The 17325-nt window shown below is 39.1% G+C and overlaps 1 protein-coding gene across 1 annotated transcript; it reads left to right on the top strand.

Moving 5' to 3' along the window:
• The first annotated feature begins 4716 nt into the window (after nucleotides 1–4716).
• Nucleotides 4717–15056, top strand: vps26bl (vacuolar protein sorting 26 homolog B, like). Its single transcript, XM_049591596.1, has 6 exons — nucleotides 4717–5089; nucleotides 7051–7207; nucleotides 7940–8104; nucleotides 8270–8445; nucleotides 8550–8692; nucleotides 10984–15056. The coding sequence occupies exons 1-6, from the start codon at nucleotides 4867–4869 to the stop codon at nucleotides 11119–11121; spliced, it is 1002 nt and encodes a 333-aa protein (XP_049447553.1). The 5' UTR covers nucleotides 4717–4866; the 3' UTR covers nucleotides 11122–15056.
• Nucleotides 15057–17325: the final 2269 nt, after the last annotated feature.

Raw genomic sequence — 17325 nt, 5'->3', positions numbered from 1 at the left:
CCATGTTGTACTTGTGGGTGAAATGTAGTTTACATTATGTAATTTCAATGCATATAATGTTTGATATAAAATGTCATAAATATGGAACCATATTGTCAGTGTTTTGTTGCAAGAAGCTTTCAGGGCATTTTTAATATCAGATCTGTACATTCTATATCATTCTGCCCAAGGGGCCATCGCCTTATAAACACCCCATGCATACATACATACATCTGTCAAGCCACACTAGAATTTTTTTCCTTTGGACAAAGGGACTAATATTTGGAATTTGAGCCCAAAACTGTGAGCTGGTCATCATTTGTAACCTGTGATGTGGCGCTCACAGGTAGATTAGGCATTGCTTTTTCTTTTTTTTTTAAATTTTGTATTTATGATTATTGTGTATCTATTTATTTATTTATTTATTTATTTATTTATTTTAATCTCTTCTTTTAGCTGGTATATTCTTCTATCTATCTATTTATTTTAACTTATTTACTGACGGATCTAAAATTGTTTTTTTATTTTGAGTTTTTATGGAAGCACACGCCCCCCTGCTTTCCTCTCTGGTTCATCCCCAACCCACTCCCACATCCATATCCATCCCAGTCAGAATTTCAAATAGATTTAACAGACCAGCTTCACCATGGACCAATAGCAACCCCAAAAACTTAGTTCACCTCACACCTGCTTCACACTCACCACACTGTGATGACGAGTGCACGTTCGGCATGAACATTAACTTGGCCGTGCTGAATGTGCGTTCTCTTTTAAATAAAACTTTTATCATAAATGACCTGATTTCAGATAACAAGTTGGACAGGATTCTTTTAACAGAATCCTGACGCACCAGTTGTTCTCACTGAGGCCTGCCCACCAGGGGGGGTAAAAGCAGAGGCGGAACTGCTTCAGTCACCAAAAATTCACTGCACTGTAGTTTCTTTTAACAGCTACTTATCATTTGAGTACCATGCCTTTGTTTTTAGCAGTCCTCCTATTCTTTGTATCACAGTTTACAGGCCACCCCACCATTCCACCTCTTTTATTACTGATTTTTCAGAACTACAATCATACACACCACCTGTAACAGAATTTTAATAACTGGTGATTTTAATTTACATGTTGATAATACCTTGGGCACAATGTCCAGAGAATTTTTAAACCTTTTAATCTGCATGGATTTTAAACAGCACGTCACACAGCCAACTCACAACAGAGGACACACCCTGGACCTGGTCATAACCTATGGCCTGTCCACTGGTGTGTCCTCTGTTGTTGACCTGGCTGTGTCTGACCACTACTGTGTGTATTTTAACATCACCAGTTTTAGCCATCAGGAGGCCCCGGTGAGAACGGTGAGGAAATGCTACCTAACTTCTGAAGTGGCTGCAAATTTTATCCAGATTTTACAGAGCATTCCTGCTGAAATTTTACCTGCACCCTGTGATTTTATTGTGGACAATTTTAACATTAATTTAAAGTCAACACTTGACTCAGTGGCTCCACTTTTAACAAAAACAATAAAAACAAAACCTACACCCCCGTAGAGAAATGATGATATCAAAAGACTGAAAAGAAAATGCAGGAATGCAGAGAGGAGGTGGAGAAAAACTAAACTGACAGTTCATTTTGAAATACTACGTGAACAACTCAAAACCTACAATAAAACAGTCAAACAGGCAAGAATATCCCACTTTTCAAAACTCATTTCTGATCATAAAATCTATCCTAAATTACTTTTCTCCACCTTTGATCTTTTAACCAACACCAATTTTAATAAACCATCCAACATATCAACAGATGCCCTCTGCGAGGACTTTGCAGACCACTTCAGAAGTAAAATCGATGATATCAGGTCCAGTCTTTTATCTCAACGCAATGTAATTTTTAACACACCTGGATCATTGCTTTTACCTGAGGAAACACTGGAGACTTTTGCCCTGGTTGATGCAAGGACACTTGGTCGAGTTTTCTCCCAGGTAAACCAAACAACCTGCCTTTTAGATCCGATTCCCACATCACTTTTAAAGACATTTTATGGATTCTTTGAGGAACAGATTTTAAATAAAGTAAATTACTCTCTTCAGACGGGTGTCTTCCCCGCTGCCTTCAAAACGGCGGTGGTGAAGCCCCTTCTGAAGAAGAGTAATTTAGATCCCAACATTTTTAATAATTACCAACCTGTACCCAACTTACCATTTTTAAGTAAGATTTTAGAAAAACTGGTTTTTAACCAAGTAAATGATTTTTTAAAAAGAAATAATATTTTAGAGAAATATCAATCTGGTTTTAGGATGAACCACAGTACCGAGACAGCCCTTTTAAAGATTTTAAATGATATCAGGTTGAATGTTGATTCACAAAAACTCACAGTCTTGGTACTACTGGATCTAAGTGCCACCTTTGATACAGTAGATCACCACATTTTATTAAACAGACTCAGAAACCTGGTGGGCCTCTCTGGTACTGTTTTTAACTGGTTCAGCTCTTATCTCACAGATCGTTGTTTCTTTGTAAGTATGGATACATGCTCCTCCAGAACGCATGAAATTAGGTGTGAGGTGCCCCAAGGGTCAATTTTAGGTCAAATACTTTTTAATCTATACATGCTTCCCCTTGGGGACGTCATCAGGAGGCACGGCATCAGCTTCCACAGTTACGCAGATGACACACAGTTGTACATCGCCGTGTCTCCTGATGACACAGGGCCGATTGATACCCTTTAAACTGTATTTTAGATATCAAGTCATGGCTGGCAGTGAATTTCCTACAGCTCAACCAGGACAAAACAGAGGTCTAAGTTATTGGTCCTGAAGGCAAGAGAGAGAAACTTTTACCAAAACTTCAAGATTTTAATCCTTCACAATGTGTGAAGAACCTGGGCGTCATTTTTGACTCTGAGCTTAGTTTTATTCCACACATCAAAAATGTAACAAACATAGGTTTTTATCATCTTAAGAATATAGCCAGAGTCCGCCCGTTTCTCTCTCAGGCTATCACGGAGGTGCTGATGCATGCTTTTATTTCTTGTCGTTTAGATTACTGTAATGCCCTGCTCTCTGGTCTTCCCAAAAAGAGTATCTCTAACCTGCAGTTACTCCAAAACTCAGCCGCATGAGTGCTGACGAGGACCAGAGGGTGGGCGCACATTACACCAGTTTTAAAATCGCTGCATTGGCTCCCCTTGTGTTTCAGGATCGATTTTAAGGTTATTTTATTAGTTTTTAAATGTCTTAATGGCCTTGGGCCATCTTATTTATCTGACCTGCTTTTATCATATCAACCCTCACGGATCCTGAGATCCTCTTTTAATTGTTCCAGAAGTTAGAACTACAACCCACGGGGAGGCTGCATTCAGCCATTATGGCCCACACTTGTGGAACAGCCTGCTGGAGAACATCAGGATTGCAGAGACTGTTGATGTTTTTAAAAGGAGGCTCAAGACTCACCTTTTTAATTTGGCTTTTAACTGATTTCTTTTACTCTTTTAATTCTTCTATTATATGTTCTTTTTACTTTCTAATGTTTTTAAATGATTTATTTTTAATTTTTTATGCATTTTATTATTATTAAGTTTCTAAATCTTCATCTATGTATTTATTATTATTAATATTATTTTAATCTTTACATCTTTAATTCTTTCTAAATCCTTACACTTTTATGCATTTTATCATTATTTTATCTTACTTGTTTTATCTTATCATATTGCCTCTTAGTCTTTTAGTTTTTAGCTCCAGTGTTTCCTCATGGTGGGCCTCCACACTGAGAGGTGTGCCCGGTCTGCCCGCGGGGACGTCATCTTGGAGATCCCTCAGGCCCAGAATATTGGGGGGCTCTGCACCATGTGTGGAGCCTACCTCGGTTTGTCTGGGTCGGAGTGGTCTCTGTGGCCGTAGGCTGTGTGTGTGTGTGTGTGTGTGTTTATGTGTGTGTTTATATGTGGGGGTGGGAGGGGCGGGTTTTCAATATGTATGTAGTATTTTTGTTTGTTTTTTATTCTGTGAAGCACTTTGTGCTGCATTTTTAATGTATGAAAAGTGCTATACAAATAAAGTTTGATTTGATTTGATTTGATTTATCCTGCCTCTGGTGTTTCCCCACTCATGATAGCGTTTCCTCAGTTTCCTCAGTTCCTCTTTTTTTTTTTTTAAATGAGTGCTATTATAATTTTAGCCCTTACAATTACAGCCTCTCTGAATTTATGTGTGTGTGTGTGTGTGTGTGTGTGTGTGTGTGTGTGTGTGTGTGTGTGTGTTTATTGTTTGAAGCACTTTGTGTTGCAACATTAGTGTATGAAAAGTGCTATGTAAATAAAGTTTGATTGATTGATTGATTGCTCCATTTTAAGAGGGCACGTGCCATAAAGGTTGGGGACCACTTCAGGAGATGATGTCTACATGGCCGCTGCTTTCCTTTAGACTTTCTTTAGGGAAAAGACCATGGTTTGGGTTTGTTAATAAAGAGTACCTGAAAGGCTGTACCCCGGGCAGAAAAATCCCATTGGAACATGAGTTAGTTGCTGTTTCTTCTGCCTGTTGATACTGCGCTAAAAAAGCGCAGACATATTGTAGCGAGAAAACATGTGTAGTATTTAAGAATACCACATTCAGCTGTATATTGTCAGCGTAGCGTTGAACGGAAATTTTGTATCAAAAGTTAAAAAAGAAAAGAGAAAGAATCTCGTTTGATATATATAGAGCTCTCCTTCACGTGACTCTTGACGCATGCGCACTCAGACGGTTGTAACTCGAAATATTCAATAATCTGGGAAGCAGTTTCTGCTGGACATATCTCAGCGAAACGAGGCGAGACTCCGGAGTGCTGTTTTCTACAACAGGGGGTGTCTCTCTCAGCAGGATCCGGTGACAGCTTGACTGACAAGCAGCCATGAGCTTCTTTGGTTTTGGTCAAAGTGCGGACATCGATATAGTTCTGAATGACGCCGAAACGAGAAAGAAAGCTGAGCATAAAAGCGAAGACGGCAGGAAGGACAAATATTTTCTCTTCTACGACGGGGAAACGGTATCGGGGAAAGTCAACGTTACGCTCAAGTACCCGGGAAAGAGGCTGGAGCACAACGGCATCAAGATTGAGTTTATCGGCCAGATAGGTGAGCGGCTGGCGGCCTGCGTTTCACACACAGCCCGCTGACAGAAGTAGCCAAAGTGTCGGAGGAGATGTTGTGGAGCTAACGTTAGCTACAGATGCTCACTACAATACCGAACACTCACACTGTGTACTTTATTACATGTTTCCTCATAAGTAACGTTTCAGCAACTTAGACATGACGCTGGCCCACTGTCGTAACAAGTGTCAGTTTGAAGTGTCAGGTCCCGTGACAGATGTGGGCGCAAGCTAATGTCAGCTGACACAGCAGCCATTGGCTAGCTGTCTCATTGACCTTTAACCCTTGTTTTTAAAATGTCAAGTTGTGAAAGTGTGACGGACAGCAGTCCTGTGCTAACGTTACATATAATGCAGTTAGTAGCAGATTGCAAGTAAATGCTGCTGCTGTGCTATTAGAGAGCGTTCATTTATCGGGGGGAGGAGGTGGAGCAAAAAGGGGGAGACGTCAAATATTTTTTTAAGCACTTGGGTGGGACTTATGTTATGCTGAGAGGATGGGTATACAAATTTAAATAGTTGTGTTTTGTATTCATTTGACCGCATTTTTAAATGTTTCCTTCAAAGATTGCCAAAATTACACAATTTATCACAGCCAGAAACTGTAAAAACAGAAATTATTGTTGGATTTTCTCATTTCTGGCGGCCCTTGGACACATCAGGTGTGAAGAAGACTTCTGTCCAAAAAAACCTCATTACCAACTTTGATCTTAAAATAGTAATATTTCATCAAAATCACTTAATTTTAGTCTAATTTAGAATTTGGCCAGAAGTAATCAGTTTGCACCAGCTAACCAGCATGCACAACAACAGTGCAAAACCGAAGCTTTTTTTGTAACTACAGGATTCATTCTTCCTGATCTTTTAGCTTTTAACTTCTTTCAGAAATCAAAGGGTAAGTTTTTAAAATTGAAGTAACTAATTTATGGTGGAGGGATGTTCATGCATTTTCTACCAGGGAGGCTCAAAGTAAAATATTTGCAGCTTTGGGGAGAGTTCAAAAAACAAAAAACAAAACAAAGTCACACCCCAGCCAACCCCTCCTCTGATAAGTAAAGAACAGTCCCTTTGCCTTTGTTTTTGTGAGAATCATGCAGCAAAAATTAATTTGGTTTGTATCATCATGTTTAATATTCAAGATCAGTCGTTTTCTGAAGTTGAATTCAATAGGGGGAATGTAACAAAGTACCTTTATTTAATCGCTGTACCTATTACTTGGTACTTCTATCCTAGGACTATACAGCAAATTCAGGATGTGTCCTTAAAGCATTAGGGCGGCCTTACATGCTGAACTTTTAGTAGTGTTGAAGTAAAGCATTTGAAATCTTCAATTGCACAAAGGTTACACTGTGTAAAACCAACCTCAGGAAGCATTTGACCGGTTGTACATTTTAAAGTTACATATTGTTATATTTGAATTCCTTTTGTGATCTGTCTGCCTTGTTAGCTGAGTTTGCAGCAACAGTAAGGAGTTCCTCTTACTTTTTCCTTTCTAGACCCTTAGAGCATAAATGCATCTGGACATTTTTCATCACTGCTGTACTCCTCCCTTTTCCCTTTTTCTGTTCACCACCATCAGTCTCCAAATGAAAAAGAAGCAGAAGTACTTTGGATCAGGAGTAGAAGGGCAAAATGGTAGCCCTACAATGGCCTTTTTTAAAAGAAACTGAGGTAATAACAAAGGCACAAATGCCGCCTCACATCAGATTGTTTAGAGCTGCAGTAAATGAACTGTGATGGCCCAGTCAGTAGGTTATTAGACTAGCTTGCACTTCAGGTAAAACAGTTTAAAAGGATTTGACTTCAAAAATAGTAAGCAGAAAACAGATCAAATCTTGACAGTTTTCAGCCATCGGCATTTAAAGAAATGCTTGTAAAAACTCTTTATTAGGATGTATAAAACTACTCCACTGAAGCTGCCTGATGCTGTTAATGTGTCTTTTCTAGAGCTGTACTATGACAGAGGAAACCACCATGAGTTTGTGTCCCTTGTGAAAGACCTGGCACGGCCAGGGGAGCTCACACAGTCACAGACATTTGACTTTGAGTTCACACACGTGGAGAAACCCTACGAGTCTTACACTGGTCAGAATGTCAAATTACGGTAAGCTGTGTTGTGTGCACTGTGCGTGGTGTGCATGAATTATTTGTATCATACATAATAGTTTACTACAACATTCATGTTGACAGGCAAAGGGGTTACCATTAGCTTGAATTTTAATTAAGTCTAACAGAGATAAAGCTCCTGAATTTTTGGTTTGATGTATCCCAACAATCAGCTTATGGCATGTTCCATGTCACTGACACAGTGGCGTAAGGTGAGGAAACAGCAGGAGATGTTCTGTAACTTGTCCAACACTTCAGATCATGACAATACATACATGCAGGATTTACCTAATACTTGTCGCCATGGTATCTCTACGCATGTCAACACCCTTTTGTTATTGTTAGCATGTCAACATACAGTACTAGTGGTAAAGTTAGCATGTAACATGCTAAAATGTAACATTTAGGGACCATACACATACTGCATTTTTTGCACCCTCAAATTCATTGTTTTCAATGTAGACGTGCACAGCTGATTGTATGTAATGCTCAGCAGTAACCCTGACTAAGTCCAGGTCAGACTGATGAGCTGAGTCTGACATGTCCTCATGTGGCTACTGACAAAACTTTGCTAAATTATCAAGTTTCTCTTTCATTTTTCATCCATCGAGCGACTTCTGTTAGTTGTGTATTGAGCAGCACAAGCTAATAGGGCCACTCGCTGGTTATATGGTTACTGTCTTGTACTCGTGTTTCGTAGCCACATTTTGTTTTTTGTTTTTTCATCCAGCTACTTCCTGAGGGCAACTGTAAGCCGGAGACTGAATGACATCAGCAAAGAGCTGGACATTGTGGTGCACACGCTCAGCACCTACCCTGAGCTCAACTCCTCCATCAAGATGGAAGTGGGGATCGAGGACTGTCTGCACATAGAGTTTGAGTACAACAAGTCCAAGTAGGCTTTTCTTTGCACAATAATCCATTAACAATACTCTGAATTTAGGAGTTCTTTCTTTTTGTTAGCACTGTACTTGTTAATGTTACCGTTTTTCTTCAGAACAGAAAGAGAGAATGGGGAAACAAGTGTTTGGCGTGTAAAGATTTTCCTGTTTGCTTGCAGGTATCACCTCAAAGATGTGATTGTAGGGAAGATTTACTTTCTGCTGGTGAGGATCAAGATAAAACATATGGAGATTGACATCATTAAGCGAGAGACGACCGGCACAGGGCCTAACGTCTACCACGAGAACGACACCATAGCAAAATATGAAATCATGGATGGTGCACCAGTCAGAGGTAATGATGGGGCTTTTTACTGTCTTCAGTGAGTAATGAACTGTGTTTTTATTGTGAGGTCATTTCTCAGACAATATATCGGCTTCTGACTTGTTGTGCTGCAGGAGAGTCCATTCCCATCAGGCTGTTCTTAGCAGGTTATGAGATGACGCCCACCATGAGGGATATTAACAAGAAGTTCTCGGTGCGGTACTACCTCAACCTGGTCCTCATTGATGAGGAGGAAAGACGCTATTTCAAACAGCAGGTACACACACTGCACTGTGGCTTCATATGGTCTTGGAAGTTATCTGTGCTTCTTGTGTCACTGGTGTGGAGTTTTATTCTGTGCTTAGTCATAGTGACTGTCAATGCTTTATAACTCTCTTCTCATTCAACTGAAAACGTAAGGGTGCAACAGACATATCTAAATAGTGAAAGGGCATTCTCCTGATTTATACATGAAGTAGGGCTGCATGATTAATCAAAAAAATTGCTATCTCGATTCATACGTCTATGCAATTTCTAAATGACAATATTCACTCGCTCCTTCTTCCCTATGCATTCCATTATGCTTCATTTACGTGTTGACTTATTTGCTGAGGAACAATCCCCAAGTGTTTCCTCTACCATTTTGTTACAAGAGGCTTTTGAGTTTATGTCTAGCACTTTGATATACATTATATGTAAGTCTGGCACCTTGATATGTCATACAGTGCAATAAATGTTTTTATTAAAAAACTAAAAATCATGTGAGAGAATCATGATCGAATTCTTAAGGAGAAAAATCGTAATTCACATTTTACCAAGAATTGTGTTGCCCTAACGTGATGTTCAGTTTACTTGTCACAAGGAGAGGAGAAGCAGGGGGAGAAAGCAGTTGTATAAAGTTTCCTGTGGCTCTGGAGGGAGCTCTCCAAAGTTTGGGAAAAAAATTAACCCTGATGATATCAACAAGGTTGCAGCATGGGCTTGAGATTTAAGTCTGCACTCCAAACTGGAGGTGTTGTGTTTGGAAGAAATGACATTTAGGAAGGATCTAAAAGGCACTATTGAGCTGTTTAATAGGAAATGTGGGATCCAGCAGAAACCTAAATCTCTGCCTCTGCTGCTTCAACTCCAGTAGTTCTTTTATTAACCCCTCAACAGACAAAGTCACTGTAGAACCCCTTTAATCTGTTATCTGAATATACTATTTTTAATTAAAACGACTAATATTAATAATATTTTCATCTTTTTGTTGTGATGTATTGATTGCCAGCCCCAGAACAGTTCAAACTAGAGCCACAACAAGTAATTTAAGCCATTAGTCAACTGACAGAAAATTAATTAACAATTATTTGGATCATCAATCATTTCTGAAAATTTTCAAGTACAAATGCTAAACCAGCTCTGATACCAGCTTTCCACATAGGGTTAGGAGTTATGCCTCCTAGCCAGCTACAGCTAGGTTGCCTGTCCATCTGTCAGTACATGCATACATACCCTTTTTGTGAACGCAATATCTTAAGAATCCCTTGAGGATATATACATTTTCTTTTCTTTTTCTTTTTTTTTTTCTTTTTCAAATTTGGCTCTTACGTCCACTTGGACTCAACGATGAACTGATTAGTATACAAAAAACATAGAAAAGTCCAAGGCACTTTCTTTAAATCTATAAAATGCCTTTATTCACATGGCATTGTCACAGTGACATTAAAAACCAAACTCTGACGCGTTTCGGCATATAGCCTTCATCAGGGAGTCAAAAAAAAAAAAAAAACAACCTGATGAACTGAGAATTTGATGGTCAAAGGTCACTGTGACCTCACACCACACATCATATGTTTATGTTTGGCCATAACTCAAAGATTCCTGCCAGGGGGGAAGATGTGTGTGAAGCATCCATGTTTTAGAATTGGTAGCTTTTTTGCCACAACATCCACAGCCTATCTGAGGCATTATCTGCTGTCATGCTTGGGGCGCCTGTCCAAGGCAGCCCCCTCACTCTGACATCTCTCCATTTAATGCATGTATAGGTCCTGTTTGTGCATGTATGTGGCCTGTGTGTATATGACAACAGGTTTAAAAAAAAAATGAATTTGCCCTCAGGGATTAATAAACCATTTATTATTATTATTATTATTATTATTATTATTATTGGACGACACAAGACATCTGGAGATGTCACCTTGGGCTCTGAGATATTGTGATAAGATTTTTTTTTTTTTTTTACAAAATTTTATTACATTTAGTAGACTAAACAAATATTTGAGAAAATAATTAGTAGATTAATCAATAGTGAAAATAATAGTCAGTTCCAGATCCTATTTAGCGAGTTGAGCAGACAGACGTTTGGCGGGATGTATTGTACCTCATTATTAGCCATGTACTGTAGAGGATTTTCTATAGTGCAATCTTACATGAACATGCACTTGCTTAAACAAAACCACAAACCTAGGAATTGTTTTCATTCAGCAGCTCTTGTTGTTCAGACATCAGAAAGTTTGATATTTGTGTGAGAAAACTTGTGCAATCCCCTGTACCCTCTTGTATATTATCAGTCTTGTGTGGTTGCAGGAGATCACTCTGTGGAGGAAAGGTGACATAGTGAGGAAAAGTATGTCTCACCAAGCGGTCATCGCCTCCCAGCGCTTCGAAGGCTCTGCCCATCCAGAAAGGACACAGACCCAGAGCAATGAAGAAGATGACAGTTAAAGCCCAGCACACACTTCAACCCCCATGTAGTGAGTGTGTGAGCAAACACAGTGCAGAAAATGTCAGCAAATTCTGAATGTGAACATTTGTTAGCATCGAGATCATGTGCTGCAGTGTTTTTCAGGGCGTGTGCGTGTGTGTGTGTGTGTGTGTGTGTGTGTGTGTGTGTGTGTGTGCGCGCGCGCAACAGAGACTTTGAATTATGAAAGTATGTGTGTGTGAAGGGAACAAAAGTCAGACTCAGACTCTAGTTGCAAGTAATTCTGTTCTCTTTTAACCACCTTGAAGTACCAGCTGGGTGGAGTTTACCACATTAAGACTTATTAGAGAGTGTCAGCTAATTTCTGTGTCACAAAGAAACTGCATAAAATTGACTTTAAGTGCTTGATTAAATTATGTTGGCATTTATTAGACAGTTCAGTGTGGCAACATCACCCATTAGGTGCACTTAAATATCATTTATAAATACTGTTCGACTAATATCTTGAATTTACGTGTGTGTATGAATGTACAATATGAGAGCCACCACAGGTGTATTTCTAACAACCTTTTGTTCAAACTATTTACATGGCTGGAAGATTGCACTGTGCACATACTATAGTCATACAGTAGGTTTTTTTAAAATGTGGGTAAACAGTGGATCTTACAGTACATTTCTGTATGTCTCCTCAAAGAAATGTGTCATGTGACATGAAATTATTGAAGATGATTTCGCTGCCGGGCCCTCTGCTGAGAAACAGCCCCTCCCTTTGGTTTTAATTCATAAAATTACTTTTTTTGCCTCTTCTTCATTTAAAAAAAATGAGTAATGACTCTAAAAAAACAGAATTATAAGACTTAAAAATCCATTTACATATTTGTATAAAATATTTTCATACATTCCAAGGCTCTCATCAGAAATAGGTGTGACTAGAGTATTTATTTTTGAACAAAATTCCATTTTGAACCAGCATTTTACATGTTTGATGCATTGGTTGGTTGCTTGTGGCTCGGTGTCAGGTGTGGCCACTGCTGCTAAAACAAATGTGGCACTTGTGAGCGCTGTGGGATTTTCCTTCCATCATATATGTAACAGTCTCTGATATTTTGAAGCCCTGCTCTCTTATTTGCACTATGATCTCATTCTGCTTTTTTCTGCTCTCAGTGCTGTTTATAAACTGGATTCATGTCAGGGTTCAGGAGTAGAGTGAAAATCAGACTCCACTGTCCCCAGGGATCACTTCAAATCCAATATGGACAGTATTATACCTGTGTTTGGTGACAAAGTTGACATAAACCTTGTTCAGACTGCAGCCCAAATCCTTTTTTTTGCAAATCTGATCAGAATCCGATCTTAATGACTGACCGTTCGCATTACATATTGCAAGTGATCAGATCCGATCTACATGTGGCCATATTGATGTAGTCTTATCCACCTTGATTTCCATGGTAACAGGTTACTCCTAGGAAAAACAAACGATAGCAACAGCAAACTGTGCACATTTCTGTTCCAAATGGTTAGGTGGGCCTGCGGCGCAAACTAGTGAAGCGATTAGTCTAGTCATCAATAAGTGAAATCAAAACTCCAGTCCAGCTCTCTTTTTTCCATCATAGCATTACCATTCCCAGACGTATCCAGTCTTTCTTCCTCATCTTCCTGACCGTTGCTTTCCTGAATGTTGCGGTCCTCCTCTGCCGTGCTGTCCAGAAAAAATTTAGGATCCACACTGGGCTTGTCATGAAGAATTTCGTCAAGATACTCGTGTCCTGATATATGGCTTTATTTCTGTATGTACCTTCTAATTTTTCTGAACTGACGAATCTCCCCAGATAGCTATCAGGCACTTTATCTCCTCGTCTGTCCACGGTTTGTTGTTTTCCTCCATGCTTTAAACCCGTGGCTTGACTCTTCCACTTGTAACTCCACAGGCGTCGCTAGGCAACGAGTGTTTCTCCAGATCTACGTTGTTGTTGTTGTTGTTGTTGTTGTTGTTTGTGTCGCACTGCGAGTGACGCAGAAGACACTTGGAAATCCTATTTTAGCGACCGAGACGTTCAGCTTGAAACGGATCTGTAAAAATCCAGTCGGAATCGCATTTGAAACTACCTCCGTATGTGGTTTGAATCAGATTTGGAAAGATCGGATCTTACATGTTTTTTGGCTGTCCAGACTGTCAGAAAATCAAGCTAGATACAATCTGGATATGCTAAAAAACCGATTTGGAGTGGTAATCTGAACAAGGCCATAGATGCTTATGAGTCCTGCCTCTTGACAGGCTGCCGGGACTGACTGGCCTGTGTGGTTAGTTAGCTTTGTGCCTCAAGGATTATTGCCAAAATGTTTCGGTGAAATACTCGAGTACAGTTTCCACAGTGTACTGCTGCGCACTTTCTTTCCATTTAGACTGTGCTCATCACTTCATCCACTACAGTCACTTTTCATGAAATAAAAAGTGACTTTAGTGTCAATATGGTTTATATTGAAAACTATGAATGTATAAGAACTGTTATTCTCTCATATTGAGCATTTAAATTAAAATTCAGAACTGAAGAGTCCCAAACTCAGTATATTTTCTAAATAACCATCATCATCTTTTTTGGTTGCCTCCAGTCAAGGGGAGTAGATGATTGAGTTTCTGTGCCATTACTCCTTTTTATTCTGATACTTTTTCTAAAATATATCTTAAAAAGCACACATTAGTGAGTTTAAAGTGTGAAGCACTGAAACTGAACCCCAGCCTGTCGTCCTTCAATTATTCTGGCCTGCAGCTTTTTGCTTGACAAGCTTACGCCGTGCAACTTCACAAAATCTATCGCTGTGTATCATATAATTTTTTTTAGATATTTTTATATTTCATACTTGCAGTAAGGTCCATTTTAGTATGCATTTTTGCTAAAGCAACATGTCCACTGTCACCAGACTTCTGTTCAGGTAACTGCTAAAATATAGAATCTGCCAATCTAACATGTTGATATGAGCCAACAAGACAAGTTTATTGGATTTATGTAGCCTGACTCAAGGTGTGACAGAGTTTTCATTCCTTAGAGATTCTTACTTTGCATGTTATTGATTATACCAGAAATCACTGTAAGTCACTCCGCAGTTTCTTCTACACCTAATTGGCATTAAGGGCTTGTACCAAAATTATCTGTATGGAGAGGGGGGATGAACCTCAAAAGTCCAGTGTGTGCAGGATTTAGAGGCATCTATTGGCAGAAATTATACATAATATTCATAACTATGTTGTTGTAAGTGTATAGTCTCCTAAAAATAAGAATCATTGTGTTCGCTACCATAGAGTGAGCTGTTAATACCTACAGATGGAGGGGGTCCTCTTCATGGATGTATTAAGAGACCAGGACACAGCATTGGAAGCCAGACTCTGTTCATTCCTATGAAAGTTGCTCAGTGGCACATGAAGCCACAATTGTTTAACTGTTGCATATAAGTACCTAGATGATCTGCACTGCTTCCACATTATTGGGTCCATCGAGCAGGTGTACTCGAGACTTCCATCAGCTGAGCCAGCTGCTTCCCCTTTATTGCTGCCCAAACTTGAATTGGGATAAAAATTATTTAATTTTGCGGCTCTTTTAGACTTTCAAAATGTTATCAGAATGAATGGATCAAATCCTGATAGTAAAACGCAAGTTTGGATTATACAACATGTGTTTCTTTTTTGTTACTCTTTCATGTGGCTGTGATTTGAATTGTTGCCAGTGCTGGTACACACACATACAGTAGCTAAACTAACCCAGTTTGTTATAGAGAGTAAAGCTGAGATTGAAATAGGGAAGAATTGTGAAATGTACAGTGTAAATGCACAATGTAAATGCAGTCCTCCTCTTTTGTTTATTTTCATGTCATCTTTTATCTCCCTGTCTATAAATGGTGATTTGAATCATTTTATATTCCTGTTTTATTTTGAATTAAAAGGGAGTCACTGAAAAATGAATGTTCTCTGTGTTCATTGTAGAACATTCTCATCCTGGGTCTGTGACTGTTGTCTCTTTCTGATTAACACATTTATGTTATCAGTCGCTGGTGTAAGAAATTCACACATACTGTAACTGAGACATAGGATGACTGTAACCCCAGCTCACTTCTCTGTCACTAATATAACACTGATGCACTTACATTATGGTTGTTGTTTTGTATATTTTCTTCCCAAAAAGCTCAAAGTGATAAATATTAGACAGTCCGATTTTTTTTCTAGAATGGATCAGACTTGTACAGGACCTGAGGCTTCAGATGCATTCATATAGAGCTGTTTGATCACTGCATGTTTAGTCCTGATAGGGAACTGGGAATTTAAATGCATCATAATTGTCTTCAGTAAATGCCACATTGATGACCATACAGCATGGATGCTCAATTTGCTTTGCCCAGGGGCCACTTTTGCAAAATGACAGAGCCAGGGCCAGTTAATAAACAATAATATTTATCGGTATGTATAATAAATGGATTTCCTGTTTTCAACCTTTAGACGTTTGCTGTTCTCACTTGTCTTTGTCAAAAGGCAAATCCAGTCGCAGTAGCTCCGCAGGTCAGGTGTACGCAGGAGTATTTCTGGGAATTCAGAAAATTAAAGGGATAGTTGCTATTTTTTAATGTGGGGATGTATGGTTTATGTGTCTTGAAAAAAGGTGTATGCCAACAAATGGCTAAATGAGACTACAGAACTCACACCGAGCCAAGATGAACATGGCTTTACAGTCTTGTTATGATGATACATGATAAATTAATTTTTGGGTTGGGTTGTATGGGTTACTTATCTATAGTCAGTGTATTACGTACAGTAGATGTCAGTCGGCACGCACCCAGTTTTGAGAAGCAGACAGGACTCCAACACAGAAGCTATTCAATATACTGCTATGGATGGGGGTCAGCAACAAAACACATTTTAGCCACCTAAAAAAAGTCAATGTAAAGCTATCAGACTCCATTGACAAAAACAGTAATATTAGTCAATAAACACTGATGTTGCTCGGCTGCTGCTGTGAGCGGTTCAGTAGTTTATGTTACTTTGTGACTTGGGTGAATCCAAACTCTTTTAAATGCCAAAGTCACAACACAAACACAATAACTCTTGAGGGCAGTGGTAAACCAGCAGCTCCTGTGTTCAGCAATGTTAAATCACTTTTTCTCAATGGAGTCTGGCTTTGAAAAGAGCGATATAACGTCTTCAGTTCCCCACTGGAAGTCACAGTCTGACATTAAGGTGAAGCAGTAAAAATATTCTTAACTTGAAGTGATAATAATTTTTTTAGGTGGCTAAGATATGTTTTGTTGTGGACCCCTCCACAGCAGTAGATTGCTTAGCTTCCATGTTGGACTCCAGCCTGCTTCTTAAAACCAGGGGTATGCCGACTGACATCTGCTGTATGTAATACACTGACTATGGATAAGTAAACCATGCAACCCCACTTTTAAAAAACCTGAATTATCCCTTTAAGGACTAGCCCTGACCTCTTTGGGGAGTCTTTTTATTTATTTTTTAAATAAAACCAGCCCTACACTGATGCTTTTTTGTCCATATTTTCACTTTATTTACATTCAAAGTGCTGTAAAAACAGAATAAATCGATTTATTTTCATCATGAATTCAAAAATGGTGTCACCATGTCCTCAGTGTTATCCTCTCTATGTGTCACTAGAGGGCAGCTTTGTATCACATGTCTCCGAACTAGTTTTCTGTTGGTAAAGGCCATTGTTTCTTTTTTTATTGCAAAGATTACAAATCATGAGCACAGAAGGGCTCAGACATTTGGACCAAGTGATCATCTGCTATTATTACATCTGTCATATGAGAGGAGTCTAAGCAAAGCAATTTTGCCTCAGAAATAAAGCAGAAGTGTGTCACTTCTGTTCTAAATCTATTGCTTTTATGCAGTGTGCAGACAGCTAAAACTGCTGCCAGTGATTCATTCTTCATGTGAAACAGGAAGTGAAACTAGCAGTCGAATAGATTCCACAGGAATGATATGGTGGCATGGGATTATGTGATGAATGCGCCTTCTCAATATCTAAAAAGAATGTCTGCTATGTAAATGAAAACCTTGCTGCTGAAGAAGAAGTGTATTAGAATGAGCACAGAGTGAAGGTTTTATTATCTAGTGCCACAGTAAGCCTCTGTGAAATTCCTCATGTTGGTGATTAGAGTTAATGCCTAGTGGCACAAGAATAGATGGACATCATCAAAACACTCAACCATGTTCACTAGAT

This window comes from Epinephelus fuscoguttatus, linkage group LG12 (genome assembly GCF_011397635.1).
Source record: "Epinephelus fuscoguttatus linkage group LG12, E.fuscoguttatus.final_Chr_v1".
Lineage (NCBI taxonomy): Eukaryota > Metazoa > Chordata > Actinopteri > Perciformes > Serranidae > Epinephelus > Epinephelus fuscoguttatus.
This window is presented reverse-complemented; position numbering and strand designations above follow the sequence as displayed.